Below are 19554 nucleotides of genomic sequence, written 5' to 3' on the forward strand. Positions count from 1 at the left end.
TCCTGTAGGGGGAGGTCCCATGTAAGCCTCCGATTTTCAGCACATGGCTGCACAAAAGTTGATCTATCTTACTTTGACAAGAATAACATTAATAGGTTTGTAGTTAAGGGAGAGATATTTTGGAACCAAACAGTTGCTGAGTTAAAAGTATGTGCACGGAGGAGGAATCATACAACATAAAGCTGTGGTTAGGCTTGGCAATGCTACAGTTTGGATGAAATCTTACACCAATCCTGCTTTGGCCTAACTTAAGTTCCGTCTTCAAAAAAATGTACTTAAACTGAACTTTTGCTGAGCTACTGTGAAGTGAAAGCAGGATGTGAAGACAAACCAGCCTTTGAAACAACTGAGACGCCGCAGACAGGCTTGAAATCTAGTCAAGTTTGGTTTATGCTGCTTTATTGGATTTCTAGCAGATCAGATTCAGCGCTACTTTAATCTGGAATAACCTCAGGATTTCATGCCTTTTGTTTAAATAATTTGTGTGGAGAATCAGCTTTATCATCTCGTTGTTTTGATTTAGATGCTATGTGTGAACCAGTAGCAGTGAGAAGCATTAGTCATCCCATTCATCATCTTCTTCTTCTTCGCCCCCATCATCCTCTTCGTCTTCTGAAGAAAGCAAAAGATCAACATTACTACACTGTGAACAAAATATATATGATCAATAAATCCTGACAGCATATATTTTAGATCATTGAAGCTTATTAAACTAAGTTGATCAAGTTCTAACTTAATTTTATAAGCTTTGCAAGCTGTTTTAGGTCAGTTTAACTTAATATAAGTTCAATGGACTCCTAAGGTTAATTTAATTCAGCTTAAAAATTTAAGGCAACCAAGAATTTTTTTTACAGTGTATCGGAATTATGAGCAGATACAAACATTTAAAGAAAGTAGTAGGGCTGTTTGCATATGTATAGACATAAAAATTATTTTTTTTCATAAAAAGATAAATAAATACATAAACGTAATATATGTAAGGGATAGTCAATGGATTACCATGCGATTTTAAATGACAATACAGAAGCAAAATATTAAAATCCATTAACCCATAGCAAGCTGTTGATTATCTTATTAACTCCATGGTAATTTGCTAAGTTATAAACACATTAAAGCTAGTTTTGCATAATGTGTGACAAAATTTTGGTCAATTATGACATGTTAGATCTCCTAGTCCTTACATTAAATCAGCAATCACATATAGACAGAGAGGGAATATGCGTCTGAGAGAGAGAGATCATGCAAATTAGTGTTTCTCAACCACGTTCCTGGAGGAACACCAGCTCTGCACATTTTAACCAATAACCTGATTCAGATCATCAGCTCATTAGCTGAACAACTGAAGGAGCTGTAATGTGTGGAACAGACAAAGGACACATCCAAAACATGCGGTGTCAATGGTCTTCCAGGAGCGTGGTTGAGAAACAATGATGTAAATGACACTGGCATATCTTCGTCAACTGACCGAGCTGCTATGGTTACTATTAAGTATTGAGGAAAGTGTTTACTTCAAATTGGGATCAGAACTGACTGGAACAACCTGTGCATTGGATGATTTTATTGCACACCTTCCAGCCAATAAGAATCAAGAATTTCAACAGACCTTGGAATTCACTCTCTTCAAAGTTTATTCATGTCATGAACTAAATCAATTTTGTTAAAGATTTGTGAATTTAGCACAATTGCAGAGACATTGGTTCTGTATTTTTAAGGGAAAGTGAAACAGCAATGGAAAACCCATTTAAGTTAAAAGGGGGCTGCTTAATTTTTGCAGTGGTGGTGGGAAAATCTGTCAAGAACAGACTAAATGCTACAGTCATAAATGGGGTTGGGCAAAGATACATTGAAATGTATTTTAAAATCAAATACAAAAATACTTTGTTTAAGTGTATCAAAAAAAAACTACAAAACACAGCAACATGTAAAATACAGTATTTTTGTGTTTTAAAAATACCACAACATTTTTTAAAAGGAGCATGATATCAGTCCCTATACTATTAAACTGACTCTTCAATACTCTTGAAGAGAGTATTTTTCTATTTTGTTGATAAACTCTTCATATACTATATCCTGCTCCTGTCAGGTTTTAGGAGATTATTAAACATGTTTTATATGTTGTGTCACTTTGACATCTTTAGGCATAACTATTTCCTCTTCATTTACTATGTGCAATTATAACTGATGTTCAACCTTACTGCTATTCAAAACAGTTAATGAAGTATTGTTGGTAAGCGCCACTGTGGAACTTACTTTTATGTTGATTGTTTTAAAGACAAACGTTTGGCATTAGCAGTCCATATTATTTGCACAGTATACTCTTTCTCCAAATATTTTGTATTTTTTCAGGTATTCTTTAAATGGAAGAGTTAATTATGTCCAAAGCATCTATAGATCATTTTGAGAGATGTACACAATAACAATAGTCCTAATATATTTCCTGTTATACATTTAATTATAATTTCAAGTTAATTTCTATAGCTTTCTGGCATTCAAAACGTTTTAAATATTGATACATAATGTTATGGTGCTGTTTTAACGTAAAGTTATGGTTGGATTCCCCTTTTTACAGTTATGAAATAGTTTGACAATAAACAGGAAATGTTCAACGGCATTACCACATTAAAATGGTCTCTATGAGGTCACCATGTAGACGTCTTACAAAGTATTTTACAGGATTTTAAAAATACACAAATACAAGACACTAAAATATTTTGAAACAAAATATGAAGCCATCTACATTAACCCTATCAAATACAAATACTTATTTTGTATTTAAAATACGTATTTGAAATACTTGTATCATAAAAACTGCCCATCCCTGGTCATAAATACATAAATCTAACCCAAGCCCAAGACTGAGTTGCTTTTTAAATAGACAGCAAATCTGGACCCTTTAACAGAACATGGTAGTGTTAAAATTGTAATTGTTTTGTATTGTTTTTTTAAAAGTATTTATACTTTTAACACTATAAATTGTCTATTATTTCAATAATTTATGGTAAATTATTTCATGCAAATGCACAAGATCAGAAATACAAGCTCAAGCAACACCTTCCTGAAAACCCACAGTGTTTTTTTTTTGCCATGTTTTTAGTTTTTAGTTTCAACATAGAATTCACATTTTTACAATTGCCCCTTTTTTACACACATTTTGTACAAGTAACTTTAATCTTTGAAGTTTATGTTTATGTTAAATACTTCCATTGAAAATTGAATAGTGCTATTTCGAATTAAGTGATTTAAAAAACAGTTGCATATGTTTTTAAAATGCACACACGCATCAGTTTTACCTCAATATATATATATATATATATATATATATATATTGGGGTGTAACGATTTATCGTTGTACGATTTATTGCGATGCAAAAATGTCACAATATGCATCATGGCGTTATGACGATTTGATTACGATATGACGTCCGTTTTCTCTTATTAGTTGAGCTGTTTGCACATGAGCTACGTTCCACCTGCTGTCGCACGTGAGTTCAGATTGCAGCAGCAGTAATGTTAGCAGACCAAGATGAGTGGAGTTGAAATAGAGGATGGCCTATCCTCTCAAAATCAGACGTCAGGCAATATTTCGGTTGTACAGTCATTGCTTTAGACTCGTCCGCTTTTTGACACGCATACTGGGTCAAACATAGGCTAAGTTTTAAAGTCTTCACAGTGATTTACATACTTTGCACAGCGACATGGATACTTCCTAATGGTGTTGAAAGAGTCACATACTGTATTTATAAGGTACAATTCACCCAAAAATATCATTCTGTCTTCATATAATGATGTATTGGCGGCCGCAAAATCACACATGACGTGAGCTGTTACTACAGAGGGCGGACTCTGCGCGCGCGTCTGCTTCAGTGAACAGAACCTGCAGGTATGACTAACAGGTAATAAAGTAGTAAACAACATTCAGTTTGTGGAACAGAGTGATCGTTCAGGAGCCGCGAGGGAAGTATGAACAGCAGTGGAAATGAAACCGAAAACGTACACATTATTTAAATAATCATATTGCATTTTAGAGTTATGATTACGACGAGCATGAATTCTGTTGAGTACAGAAGTACACAAAAATGCACGTCAACATGATACACTTAATAGCGCCGACATCAGCGACGCCAAAGAAATAGTAAACCTGCCTAAACTGCTGAAAAGAGCCACGACTGTCCTGTGTAATGAAAAGACGGCCACCCTGTCACTCATCATGCCCAACATGAAGACAGCCATCCATAAAAACCTCTCAGACAGATACACATCAGTTCAGGATTATTTTATAGAACTCCTGATTACCTGGAAATGTAGATTGCACAAACAAAAAACGCAAGTGACCAAGCAAAGCCTTAAGCTCTTACTGTTAAATTCAATTGAATTGAATAATTTCAATAATATTTTATAAGACGTTTTTAAATTGTTTTATTTTCCAGAGACAGTCCTGATTAATTTATTTTCTTAAAGAAGGTTCAGTTTAACAAGTTGAAACAAAAGAAATACATAAAAAATAGTTTACTTGGTAATTAAATAATTAAATAAAAAAAATTTATTCCAAATATCGTGATACATATCGAATCGTGAACATTATATCGTGATACACATTGTATCGTGAGCTGAGTGTATCGTTACACCCCTAATATATATATATATATATATATATATATATATATATATTAGGTATGTAGCAATATTGTAAATACAGTCATACCGCATTTCGGTTTCTTTCTAAAAAGATATGAAAAAGGAGAAAAGGTGACAAAGAAAAAAACGGTTTGCAGGCACTGCCAGACTGTGGTGAAATATAAGTCGGGGAATACGACTAAAAACAGTTGTGGGGACTGCAGGACAAAGCACACTTGTTAGATTGATGCAGACATTGACTTGTACCGTACAGAGACCTCTATCTCACTCATGGCTTGTCCTCTCAAGTGGTGGAAAGACAATGCACAGCGTTACCCACTGCGGTCAACCTTGGCTAAATCATATCTCTCTGTTTCAGAAACCTCAGTCCCAAATGAGAGGGTTTTTTTCTGTTGCAGGGGACATTGTAAATGCCCAGAGATCGCAGCTTTTGCCAGATTATATTTATATGATAATTTTTCTTAAAAAAAAATAAACATCTCTATCCAAGTGAGTGAGTGATTAAATGTTGAATGCGTTGAGTTTTCAGCAATACTAAATTGAAACTTTATTTTTTCTACATGGTTTTTTAGGTTTTTGTTATTACAATTGAAAATTTGAAGTTCCTGTTTCAAAACTTACAGATAGATGGCTAATTTGTATGTCATTGATATGTTCAGTGCTAAGGTAAATAAGTACTTTTGGCACTTTTTTTGAGTCTTTTCATTAGTTTTGTTTTCCTGTAAATTACTCAATAAATACCATACCGTGCCATTCATACCGAGGTATTACTGTACCGTGAAATTCTGATACCGTTACATCCCTAATATATATATATATATATATATATATATATATATATATATATATATATATATATATATATATATATATATATATATATATATATATATATATATATATATATATATATATATATATATATATATATATATATATATATATATATATAAACTAACATATTTAAAAGTTTCAACTGTCACCTTGCAAATTTGCAAGATTGTTTTGCTGATAGTGTGCTATTTGGTGTGTGCTAAGGGCACTAAGCTGTGTTTTCAGACCTCAGACAGTCTTGCTAGCTTATTGCCTGCTGCATGCTTGCATTCTTGTTTGGGTAAGAACGCAAGTGTGTGACAGGGGATAGGGCACAAGTGTGGTTAAGCCTGAGCTGTGTATTCATATCACCTGAGAGCATATAAATCTACAGAAGCTTTGCTTGAGCTTTTAGCTGAATTACAAAAATGATGAATTTAAATCAGCAAATTGCAGTGCTTAATATTTATTTATTGTATAAAGTGTATATTTTTGCATTTTATTTGTGTTATGTTTTGATCAAATAAAAAAGCATGGCACAAAGTGTGATATCATATTGCTACCATAATAGTGTGTCTGTAGACATATTCGGTGCCCAAAGCCTAGTTTGGCTTCGTTTGACGTCTTCTAAATAACAAATGTATGCAAATAAGCTGGTTTTGAGGGTAATTATTTCGCTAAGATTCTGGTAACTCAGTGTTCTGTAAGATCCATGGTTAACATTTCCTTGATTATTTCACAGTTTAAACTTTAGTTAATGTGATGTTGCTGTTTAAGCACGAGCAACATCTGTAAAATTACGATGCTCAAAGTTTAATGCAAAAGGAGATTTATTTTCTTTCTCAGAATTCGAATTTTAAGGGCTTCATCAAACAGATGTACACTGTAAACTGTAAAAAGTGATTAGTTACTTTACTTAAAAGTAAATAAGCCTCATTCGGAAGCATTAAGTTGACCTAATATAATTTTTTATAATTACACAAATATGCACACATTAATTTACATAATCATTTTAACAGCAACAAGTTAACTCACTCTTTTAACTAAAGTCAACTATTTGTATTTCACAGTGTAGGGATTACAACCAGCCTCTTCCTGAATGACTGAGATGACAAAACCTGAAACTGACATAAATCCTGCAGCTCAGAGTGATGTTTTATTCATTATTGACTAGGTGGTAAACCAGTCAGAACACACTGAGCCTGCTGGCGAATCAGAACCCATTATTTGCGAGGGAAGGGCTTTATAGAACCATAAAGTCAACTTGCTGTATTTAAGAGAACAGAAACTAGTAAAAAGGAAAAATGTGATTTGCTTTTAAGCGTTAGTTTAGGTTATAATGCACCCTATTAACATAGTCATGTTTTTGAAAGAAGCTGATTATTTACTTCTTTAAAATGAGCATGAAATAAAAATAAATATTTTGAGATGTTTTTAACAGAGCTTGTCAAAAACAAAGTATCTATGTTCTTCATTGTTTTTTAAAAATTGATTTGCCCTTATAATTATTAATTAAATACCTCAAGCTTTCCTCCCCCCTCAAACTTTTCTTCCCTTCTGGTTACAGAAGTGTCTCATATCCTTTGTAGGAGGCAGTGGTTTCAAGTGAATATGATCTGATCCATTTGTGAAATTTAGGTTCTCTTTCTTGCCATCATTGGGGAAATGAAAAGATTCTGTACTAGCGGATGCAGATGGTTTATTTGGTGGACAGTAAAGTCCTCCATAACTGGGTACAAACTGGCATTCAAATGCGCCTCCATTTTGTTTGCAACACCGATCTTCTAATGATACAATCAGTATCAAATCTTGCACCACGCTACCTTTTATTTTTATTTCAGAAACCATCTTTAAAGGATAAACGTCACTATAGGGGGGAAAGGACAATCTTAGCTTCCATTTCATGCTGACTGTGAGGTTTATTAAATGAGTTACCTGATGAATGGATAACTTTACTCCTTTTCTGCATCACCATCATCAAAGCTCCCACAATTCCCTCTGAGGATTCCTCTTGAGCTGGAGGGTTGGGGTCCGGGGATTCAGACACCTAATAGATAAACACCATATATATTGTCATAATAGAGAATCATATATATATATATATATATATATATATATATATATATATATATATATATATATATATATATATATATTTATGTGTGTGTGTGTGTGTGTGTGTGTGTATATTAACAATTTAACAAAGTGCATTGCGTTTTTTTTACATGATAATGTCTCACATACATTTTTTAGCACACGTCCACGCCGAATTTCCTCCAGTAAAGTTCCTCTCCCTCCACCCCCACCACCACCACCAGAGGGGGGAGGAGGAGGTGGAGCTGAGCTTACGGGGCTACTGGAGAAGTTACCGGACGAGGAAGGTGGAGGAGGTGGAGGCGGTGGTGGAGGAGGAGCACATGCACCCATAGGTGGAGGAGGTGGTTTGTGACTCTGGCTAGGTGGTGGTGGTGGTGGAGGTCCAGAGCGGTTACAATGTGGCGCAGGGGGTGGTGGACCACGATGTGGGGGTCCCGGACTGCGTGATGGTGGTGGAGGTCGTCCGGTTGGTCCAGGGACTGAGGAAAGCCCACCACGAGGTGGAGGAGGTGCAGGAGCAGAACGAGGACCTCCTGGGACTGGACAGAGAGAGTCAGAATGACTAAGTATTATCAAAGGGCACGATGAAAACAGATTTAAAAATCATTTTACATAAGAAGACTTTTCTGAAAAATGAAAACATGTTCGTTTTGGCTGTTCATGTACACAGCAACAGCATTTTTGAGGCCTAAACATTTAACTTTACAAAAACAGTACCACTGGGACATATTATTGTGCCAATATATATCTATGCTTTTGTGAAAACAGTGATGCTATATGCAAGAGTGGAAAGTACTGGCCTTACTGTGACTGAAGAGTAATTTTGGGGTATTTTTACTTTTTTGATTGTATTTTTTTAGCTCTATTTTTACTTTTACCTGAAACAACTTCAGCTGTAGGTATTCTACACAGCAATTTTTACATAACTGAGTATTTGAACTGATATCAAAACCTTTGACTTACATTTCGGTAGTCTATAAAGAGAGTAAACAGACCAAAAAAAAAAAAAAAAAGCCATAATATTTAAACCAGGAGCAAGTTGCGTGGTTTTAGCAGCTTTGAATAGCAGATCATCATAACAAACAACTGTGAATGAGCTCAGTCTGAATGTTTGGGGAATTACACTGTACTGTTAATAATATTATAGATTCTTTATATATTTTTATGCATATCTATACTGAAATATCTGACATGGTTCCAAATATCTATGTTTTCAGACTATAATTGTGTGTACTTTACAATGAAAACAAATAGTCCATCATTAGTCACTTTTATGAATCAATGGAAAGTTTAATCTTCTAAAATAAGGCCAATAAAACTCATTTTAACAGTGTGATCCTTTAAACAGTCCAAATGTAAATGGAAAACAAAGACGAAACTGTAGTTTTAAAATGAGCTCACCCTGTTTCCTCATTTCCTCTTTTACTGCATCTAGACCTCCAGACTGCTCGATGAAGTCATAGATAAGTTTAGATGTTTCTTTATCTGCCAGCTGTGCGTCGCTGATACCAGCAATGTTGAACAGTTTCTTCAAGTCAGGGTCGAGATTATTGGTCTAGGGAAGTCAAAATGTTAACATGCTACATTTAAACTTCATAGAAGAAGCACTGAACATCAGTTTTATGACTAAATTTGCTTTATGCATTATTGAAAAAAAAATTCTCACATCAAAGCCAGAGTTTGGATCCCACCCAATATGAGTGACGTGTCTGATAAGGATGGGAAAGGCATAGTCAGCATCACGTCAAACAAAAAGAGCAAAAACAGTGTTCAGTCATCTTACTTGAATCCACTAGGAGCACCGATGTCTGCCTTAGTGAGCTTTGGGCCTTTCTTCTTTCCTTTTTTGTCTTTTTTGCCAGTGGTGATGCAGGCTGGTGCAGGGGTCGGCACTGAGGTTGAGCGGTACCTTGATGCCACAATATCTGGGTTCTGGATGTCTACTGTGGCCATTACACTTGGCTGTGAAACTGGACCTGGTTAAGGCACAAAATAAAGTTTAAACACTTTTGGATGTTTAAAACATAGTCCCCCCCCCCCCCCCCCCCCCCCCCCCCCCACCTAATTCATGCTAATAACAATCCCTTAACTAAGCTTATTAGCTTAATGAATTGCTAATTAACTGCTTATTATTGCTTATTAAGGTAGTAGTTGGGATTAGGTTTTTTGGGAGGATTAAGGATGTAAAATAAGATCATATACCTATATATCCAGGGTCAGACAGAATCTGCAGACATTTTTTGCTATTTCTGCTGAGAATTTTGTTAAAAAATAATAATAAAAAAAAAAAATTTATGTGGATGATTTTGAGAGTATCATAACTAAAAACTTAATATATAAAAACAAAAACAATATATTTTTAACTTTTATTTAATGTTTACAAAGCAAATTCAATTTATTTGGTAAAGCAAGTCTCTCATATGATACGTCTACTAAAAGACAAAGTATTACATTATAAACTGTATTGTAAAAAAATTATATGAACATTTTCATATTTTTCAAAAAAATTACTGAAATGAATAATACACACATTTACACAAGTAAACAAATAGACTCAGTGATGGGCTAAAAATCTGCGGAAATTTGTGGATCTCTGTGCGTGCAGATTCTATGTGGGCCTATTTATAGCTACTAATATACAGTTATTATATAAATGTCAAGCAGGTAATAAGCCAGTAGTTTAACATGCAGTAGGTGAAAGTCACATTAAAACATTAGAAAAATGTTCATTTAAATTTTCAATTAAATAATGCCGGGCAATAATTCTGTTAAGTAGCCCAAACTGTCTGTCAGCAAATGTAGATTTGAACAACTGCGCACCCATTCACACAGGCCCACTGATGTGAGTTTACGCGTGCTGCGGTCATGTGGACATGAATGACAGCGCTAAAAACAAATGCTGATCAAATCAACACTTAATCCTGAATTAATATTGGAGTTAGTTTTGCACGCTGGAGAAAGGACGACACCATGGCTGGAGCATTTCTTTTAGACAGGTAATGTAATGTTGTAAAACTCTTTTAGTCACAAAAAGCTGATGTTGATTTTGTTGTTATAAATAGGTTAAATGCACAGAAGTGATGTTCAGCCACTGAAATCTTCCGGCGAACGATTGATGCGACTATTTTCAGTTTCATAAGGCCTTTTAAAGCATCGATAATGAAAATTTTTACTTAGTTTAACAACAAAACATCAGTAAACAGCGCTATTCCGCCTAGCCTGCTTTACTGAGGTGAAGCTGGTTGTATATTCACATTGGTTCATTTTTGAGCAATGACAACCTGTGATGCTATCCCTATATTTTTTACCATGCTACTCGGTCTGAAATAGTATGTATGTAGCAATAAGTGTAATTATCGCAGCCTGCCTGCCAACCACTAAACATACAGTAGTTGCTTTAGGACAAAGCTTGTGAGAGAGTGAGACTGAAGAGTGAGACTGATGAAAGAGGGATGACAAGTTTTACTTGCTAAATACATTACTAAAGTGTGACACTAAAAATATGTGGATAACCGTTGCTTGAAACTCTAGTGTTTCCTGTTGATTTACACTTTCAATTTGCTTCATGGGATCTTGAGCTCTGCTTGAACAGCATTTGATTCATCTGTGCAGTATAACTAAATTATTTTTGCTAATATTTTGAATAGTTTTAAACAATTTATTGTATAAAAAGTATATTTAGAAAAAATTTTGTAAAATCACAGAAACTACAGGCATCTTACGGTATTTTTATATCATAATTCACATGACCAGCTCAAACTATTTATTGTTTCAAAGAACTAAAATGTCAAGTCTGATCAATGCATTAAACTTTACAGTTAGGTTCCATTAGTTAATGTTAATTAATATACACTCACCGGCCACTTTATTAGATACACCTTACTAGTACCGGGTTAGACCGGGTCAATCCATCGTGGCATAGATTCAACAAGGATCGGGAAATATTCCTCAGATATTTTTGTCCATATTGAGATGATAGCATCACACAGTTGCTGCAGATTTGTTGGCTGTATATCTATGACGCAAATCTCCCATTTCACCACATCCCAAAGGTGCTCTATTGGATTAGGATCTGGTGACTGTAAAGGCCATTTGAGTACAGTGAACTCATTGTCATGGTCAAGAAACCCGTCTGAGATAATTCAAGCTTTACGACATGGTGCATTATTCAGCTACAAGTAGCCATCAGATGATGGGTACACTGTGGTCATAAAGGGATGGACATGGTCAGCAACAATACTCAGGCAGGCTGTGACATTGACACAGTGCTCAATTGGTACTAATGGGCCCAAAGTAACCAAGAAAATATCCCCACACCATTACACCACCACCACCGGCCTGACCTCTTGATACAGGGCAGGATGAATCCATGCTTTCATGTTATAGAAGTCAAATTCTGACCCTACCATCCGAATGTCGCAGCAGAAATGGAGACTCATCAGACCAGACAATGTTTTTCCAATCGTCTATTGTCCAATTTTGGTGAACCTGTGTGAATTGTAGTCTCAGTTTCCTGTTCTTAGCTGACAGGAATAGCACCCAGCGTGGTGGTCTGCTGCTGTAGCCCATCTGCTTCAATGTTGGACGTGTTGTGCGTTTAGAGATGCTCCTCTGCATATCACGGTTGTAACGAGTGGTTATTTGAGTTACTGTTGCCTTTCTATCAACTGGAACTAGTCTGTCCATTCTCCTCTGACCTCTGGCAAGAACAAGGCATTTGTGTCCACAGAACTGCCGCTCACTGTATACTTTCTCTTTTTTGAACCATTCTCTGTAAACCCTAGAGATGGTTGTGCGTGAAAATCCCAGTAGATCAGCAGTTTCTGAAATACTCATATACCGCCAGGCACCAACAACCATGCCACATTCAAAGTCTTAAATCAGCTTTCTTCTCAATTCTGATGCTCGGTTTTAACTACAGCAGATTGTCTTGACCATGTCTACATGCCTAAACGCATTGAGCTGTGATTGGCTGGCTAGAAATTTGCGTTAAAGAGCAGTTGGACAGGTATACCTAATAAAGTGGCCGGTGAGTGTATTTGCTGACATGATCTTAGAATGAACAACAATTGTACAGCATTTAACGCAACATAACAGCGTTTGTGTTATTTTCAACATTTACTAATGCATTTGATAAAATTCAAAGTTGTGTGACAAAAAAATTTAGTTTTATTTTCATTAATTTACATTAGGAAAAAGGAGAAAATACTGTAAGAAATTTATTGTTCCTTGTTTAATTTATGTAGTAAATTTATCAACAATATCTGAAGGAGCTTTATTGTAAAGTGCTTCTAATTTATCAAAATCAAAATAAGTCAGAGCAGAGATTAATGTTCCTTGCTGTGATACAATAATGTAATAAAATGCAAAACACTAATGATGTGCAGGCAATTCTTTTTTACAGTGTGGAAAAACTAGTTTGAGTTCCACAGAAGTCTGTTTGAAATGACATGAGGATGAGTAAAATGCATGTCATTTGTGCCTGAGGGATTTAAATCTTTTAAAAGTGACTCACCATTTGGTGGAGGGATTTGTGGTAGCGGCCGTTTATCTGTTGATCAAAATAAAACCATTGTTTACATTCTAATATTACAATTCAGACCAAGTGTATGTTTAAACTCTAGATGCATACCTTCAGATGGAGCATGCTGTCTTTTTTCTAAATATTTAAATGTAAAAACAGACACAAAATGATATTAATAAAACCCTTATATTTGAGCATGTATTTATGAATAACAATGAGCAGATGTGAGTGACAGGTACTGACCCTGGCGGTTTGTTCTCTGATTAATCTTTTCTTCTGTGATATTTCTGAACAGGTCGGCTTCTGTCTCACTGGCAAAGTTCAAACCTACTTGACAGTCCTGAAACAGAAGAAGCATTTCAATATATTAGATCTTTCAGTTGGTGAGATTTAAATTTTGCTGCCAGAAATAAAAATCTGATACAGTTTAAGTTTAAATCAGTGGCTTTAAATTAACTGAGTGGTTGGGGATCGCTAAATTTCCTTATTATACTTCAGAGGGGGCTTTAACTTGACTTCAAATGTAAAAAAAAAAAACATACAATGAGCATTAAAGCAGCTTTGAGTAAAATTCGAAGACCAGTGGCAAGTGAACTGCAGCATGTAACATATCAAAGACAGAACTTGAACATGACAAATCTAAATTTGCTTTATCTTTTGTCATGTAAGAGATCATTGTATAAAAACATCCTGTAAGTTTCACAACCTCAAAACTTTCTGTCTAGTAAAAAAAAAACATGTTTATTATTGCCATGTTAATGGAATTACACAACCTTGATTTCCACTTTAGTTTTATAGAAAACAGGAAAACACCAAATATGCTATAAAATGTTGTGCATTTTATTAGACTGCTCAGAGCTGCATTATAACAAAACTATAAAAAGTCTCTTGTATGATCATGACCTCTCCTCTGCTTTTGTGCTGCATACAATATACATTATACATGATTCTCATCAGTAGTTGCTTCAGCAATTCAAGTTGCTTTCCGGCCTTTCTCTGCTTCATACTACCATGATAATAATGTTTGAGTACTTCAGCTCATAATTTAGTTTGCGAATGTCATTTCTGCAAGTATCTTGTAGTGTTGGGTACGTTACTTTAAAAAAGTAATAGATTACAAACTACTGATTATACTGGAAATTGGGTCCCACTTTATATTGTCGCTTTTACCTGTGAACTTACACATTAACTAGATGCGTAAGTAGTTTGTAACTACATTGTATATAAATAGCATTTACTTGTGTAATACTGGTGTAACTTCACACATGTAACAACCCACTGAATAGTATCAGTAAGTTCAAATAATGTAACAGGACATTAATAACACAATTTTTGATAAACTACCCCTTTAATTTGAATTACTGATGCGATTCTATAATTTTCCTTTATAAAACATATGAACATAAGGCATTTGTATATTTCTATATGCACTTATACTTTTTTGGCAGAAGTTTGCTGTTGTTAAAAAGTTGCACTAAAGCTTAAGTTTTATATATTACATAGTAATTTGTGACCATTTCACACTTTATATTGAGTGGACAGTTCCTGAGGATTTACCCTGTAATTACACTGGTATCACAAGGTGAAACCTTCTAATGCAGCCTTAGTTCTGCCATTCTTATTCTCAAATAGTGTTCAGAAGTACATGGAATGCAAACAGGTGGGAAAATACCTGCAAGTACATATTGTTTTTACATAATGCACTTATGTAATTCTTTTTACAGATGTGTAGTTTTTTGCTGTTACCAATGTCCTGTTACACATTTGAACTTAAGCATACTATTCAGTGTGTTGTTACATGTGTAGTTACACCCGTATTGCAAGTAAATACTATGTACCAGTGTGTACATACACTGTAGTTACAAACTACTTACAAATCTAGTTCCCATATAAATACACAGGTATAAGGAACAATATAAAGCAGGACCAAAAATTGTAATCTGATTACATAACTAATTACTTCATGTAAAAAAGCAATCAGATTATTAATTACTTTACTTTGAAATTACTTTTAAAACATAAATACACCTATAAAAATAAAAAAATAAACTGCAGCTCTTTCAGTAATTTAATATTCACTTAAAAACATTACAATGGGTTGATCACAGCAGCTTGACATATTAAAAAGACTTAAATAGTTTTCCCAAAACTCAAAATTCTCTCATCATTCACTTGTTCCAAACTTCTGTGTTTTCTGAAGTAAATATCTACCAAAATAAGTTTATTCCAAAATACAGTATGAAGTTGATCGGTCAGTTCTTGCTTTGTGACACAATTTTCATCAGGGTGTACCTGGGAAATGCAAGCGCACTAAATTTCAATTGAGCCTGTTTAGGCTGAATTGGGCTGCCGTGTTTATGGGTGCCGTTGTCCTCCTTGGCGACGAGTATTGTGAGTCAATTTGGGTTTAGACCCAAATTACCCCTAAATGACTATGCCACATTTTTTCCAACTGTGACCCTCATTTGCCAAATTTTCCATTTTCAACATGGGCCACATTAGGCTCGCATTCAGATTACATTTTGCCATAAGTGCCAAATCTTTGCCTTAAATGACCCATATATGAATTGGAATCTTTGGCTCCCTTTTGCCATTGTACAGGTGGGCCACTTCAGGCTCACATTCATTTTGTCTGGGCCAAAGGATGACCACTAGTGCCGCATAACTGCCTAAAGTGGTCCACATTTGTATGCTGTCTGGGCACTTTCGTCAGCAACCATTTCAGCTCACGTTCTCCAGCAATTTAAAAGCGTACGCTTGTTAACTGACATGGCAGCGGAAAATGTGATTCAAAAGAAAAACTATACTTATAACGTAATTATTGCAATTACATGGACTCTAATAACTGTAATCAAAATACACAAAGTTAAAATGTAATTTGTTTTATTGCTGCGTTCCTCAAAAATGTAAGAGTAAAAATGTAGAGTACACATTACTGTGGAGGGCGACGTAGTGGCGCACTAGGTAGTGCTGTCGCCTCACAGCAAGAAGGTGGCTGGGTCGCGGGTTCGAGCCTTGGCTCAGTTGGCGTTTCTCCGTGGAGTTTGAATGTTCTTCCTGCGTTCGCATGGGTTACCTCCGGGTGCTTCGGTTTTCCCCACAGTCCAAAGACATGCGGTACAGGTGAATTGGGTAGGCTAAATTGTTTGGAATGTATGATTGTGTGTGTGAATGTGTTTGTGGATGATTCCCGGAGATGACACTTCTAGGCTTATGCTAGTTTTGTTAAATAAAATAAACAGACAATGCAAATGAAATATGACAACAAAACGCTGCGGTGCTAGAAACGTGTATTATTGACAGCTAAGTAAAACGAGTCGTTCATAATGGAGATTCGTTCACAAACGAACCGCTCCCTCCGGTAGAATGAGACGTGAAAGCAGGAGAGGGGGTGTGTTTCAGGACACGGATTAGATCAAATTTAACAGGGAGGGAGGATAATACATTCCCATGCACACAAACACACGCTCTTTGTTACAATGCCCGTGCGCTCACTTATCCATCGATGTAGAAAAGTGATGTCAAATTATAATTTTTGTAATTTAAAAAGTATTTGCATAATGACCACTGGGAAAACTTCTGAACATAGATATATGCATATATGTGTATATATCTATGGCTCTGGATGGCCACAGTCCTCCACTGCAGCTTGGCATTGCATTCATTTAAAAGGAGCGCTACCCTATACTAAAACAGTGGATCTATTGACTCATTCCTTCCAATAGACAACAACTGTGTAAGCGACATCTAGTGTAAATATCAATGAGCTCTGCCTAACAATTTATGCTAGTAAATATTAAAGCTACTGTATATAGCCTACTAAAAGCTTAATTTCAGACTATTCATAATGATTATGCATATTTCTTCTTATGCCACTCTTTGAAATACTAATATCATGTTGAAACGAAGACTGTAAAAACTTGACCCTTACCTAGTAAATGACACAATAAAATGTTAAAATGTTTTCTAGAAAAATGATGGGGCCTTTTAATGTTGTTAAGGACCACAAAACATATTGAGAACTGATTTACACTAGACATTTCTCATGATGTGGTGTAATAATGTAGCAGTTACTTAAACCAGTGTTGAGTTTTTGGGTAAAAGTGAGAATTTGAGGATTGAAGATATGTAGAAATCTGTACCCACATCGGCTGCGAAAGTGTGGAAGAACCTCAACGGACAGGAATATGTCATCTGATTATACAGCTCCTGCTCCCAAACCACTTTCGCTTCCTGAAAAGAGAAAAATGCTTTAACAATAAACACAAAAGCTTACTGTATCAAAGCCCAAGTCCTTTGACTGAGACCTCATGAGTTAAATTGAGCAGCTGTGACTCAAATTTCAAAGCAGAAGTGTATCTTTATTTAAGTTTAGCCTGTTTGCTCCCAGGTCATCTACGGTCGTGTTAACAGAAATCATTTCAAATCAGTTTACCATCTCATTGGACTATTTTATTAACTTAGAACAGCATTAAAAGCATCTCTGTCTGCATACGTTCTGTAAACAACTTCTCATAATTAAAGAACATGTAGAAAATTTCCTTTTTTTCTAACCATAATGTCAAAGAGCCGGATGTAATATGAACGTCTGGGATTGTCCTTTACGAAACACATGACTCCTGTATGCTGGAGACTCCATTCGGTCGGACTGTGAGGAAGGGCCATGTATAACTGCACAACTGCCGTGGCCATAGCCTGCGCACAAACACATTAAACTTACATTAATCAAAGATTCATCAAAGAAGCATCACTATGAAAGCTCAAGCACAGAAATCAGCATCCTCTACAGCAACAGGAAGTGGCCTCAAACTCATTTCCTGTCGTCTCTCTCCAGTTAAACCTGAGTCACATTCAGTAATCGTTAATAAAAATAAAAATTAAAATTAAATTGTGCATTGTACATTGGCAAGAAGATTAGCTCATGATGTTTTGAAGTTTGCAATATCTTAACAGGAAATAATTGTGAATTTAAATTACTTTGTTTTTGTTTAGCTGCCAAAGCTAATTCTGACAAGTTTTATAAACACACACACACACACACACACACACACAAAAAAAGCAAGTTAATTTTAAGCAAAAACTGTAAAAAATGCTGGGTTCCACACAATTCATTTATGTTGTACCAACACAAATCTACAAAGTTCACTTTTAAGTTTTACAAAATTAGGTGGATTGAACATAAAATAATTAGCTTAGCCCAAAAGAACTAAATAATTCTGCTGTTTCAACTCATATAAAAAAGGAGTTTGTCATTTTTTGGGTGAAGTTTTGGTCAAATTACTTTTTTTAATTATGAATTTTTTCCAAAATTTTAGGTTGGTCAATATTTTACCCAAATTTTGAAAAAAAAAAAAATAATTAAACACTTTTTAAGTATAAACATTGTTTGTTTGCAGTGTTTCGTCTTATCCATTTTACACAGAGAACCTTGCAGTGCTAAATGTCACTTTGACCTTTAACTGATTTAACTCCAGTTTCATCTATGCACCAGATGATCTGTCTCTCTCCTCTTGAGTCCTCTAGATGTTTCTCTTCCACATTAGACTGACTTATTCCTCCAAAAAAAAATGTTGTTTTTAATCTTCTGCTGGAGAGAATCTGTGATTTTCTTTCTAATCAAAGTGTGTTGACTTACCACACATCTCCTGCCCAGCAGCTCTTGCAGGCGTTCATTTTCCAGGCTGCTGAGGAGAGAACTCGACACGTTCTCCTGCCCTTTGCTTTTGCCTTTGCTCATCTCCGCTTGAAGTGGACAATAGGATCCTGAGACTCCACGCTAAGGGCCCCTACTTGGCCCACAGTGTACCTGCCTAAAGTCTTTCTGTGACAGCAAACAGTTCGAAGGAACTTTTGCTTCCGTGTTTTGTAACGTGATGTGAAAGAGAACAGGAAGAACAAAACCACTGATCTCAGAATGCTGTGGACAGACACGTGTTTCTTCAGACAGAGATTAAAGGTGGAGCTTTTATACTTATACATATACATATATATATATATATATATATATATATATATATATATATATATATATATATATATATATATATATATATATATATACAGTTGAAATCATACAGTTGAAATTAGATTTAGCCCCCCTGAGTTATTAGCACACGTTTATTCCCCCTAACATTCCCCCCCCCCCAAATTTCTGTTTAACAGAGATAATTTTTTTTCAACACATTTCTAAACATAATATTTGTTCTGTACTATCAAAAAAAAAAAAATTAGCTCAAAGGGGCTAATCATGGGTTTTTAAAAATTAGGAACTGCTTTTATTCCAGCTGAAATTAAAAAAAATACTTTCTCCAGAAGAAAAAATATTATCGGACACACTGTGAAGATTTCTTTGCTCTGTTAAACATAATTTGGGAAATATTATATTATATTACATTATATTATATTATATTAAATTATATTATATTATATTATATTATATTATATTATATTATATTATGTTATATTATATTATATTATATTATATT

The 19554-nt window shown here is 35.0% G+C and overlaps 1 protein-coding gene across 1 annotated transcript; it reads right to left on the bottom strand.

Moving 5' to 3' along the window:
* Positions 1–382: 382 nt before the first annotated feature.
* On the bottom strand, positions 383–18928 carry wasb (WASP actin nucleation promoting factor b). The gene is given in 12 exon segments (NM_199938.1): positions 383–612; positions 7384–7495; positions 7693–8084; positions 8947–9100; positions 9212–9254; positions 9329–9521; positions 13061–13096; positions 13178–13204; positions 13313–13409; positions 17216–17302; positions 17624–17764; positions 18705–18928. Coding segments are annotated over 12 exon segments (1440 nt in total). The 5' UTR covers positions 18807–18928; the 3' UTR covers positions 383–556.
* Positions 18929–19554: the final 626 nt, after the last annotated feature.

This window comes from Danio rerio, chromosome 8 (genome assembly GCF_049306965.1).
Source record: "Danio rerio strain Tuebingen ecotype United States chromosome 8, GRCz12tu, whole genome shotgun sequence".
NCBI lineage: Eukaryota > Metazoa > Chordata > Actinopteri > Cypriniformes > Danionidae > Danio > Danio rerio.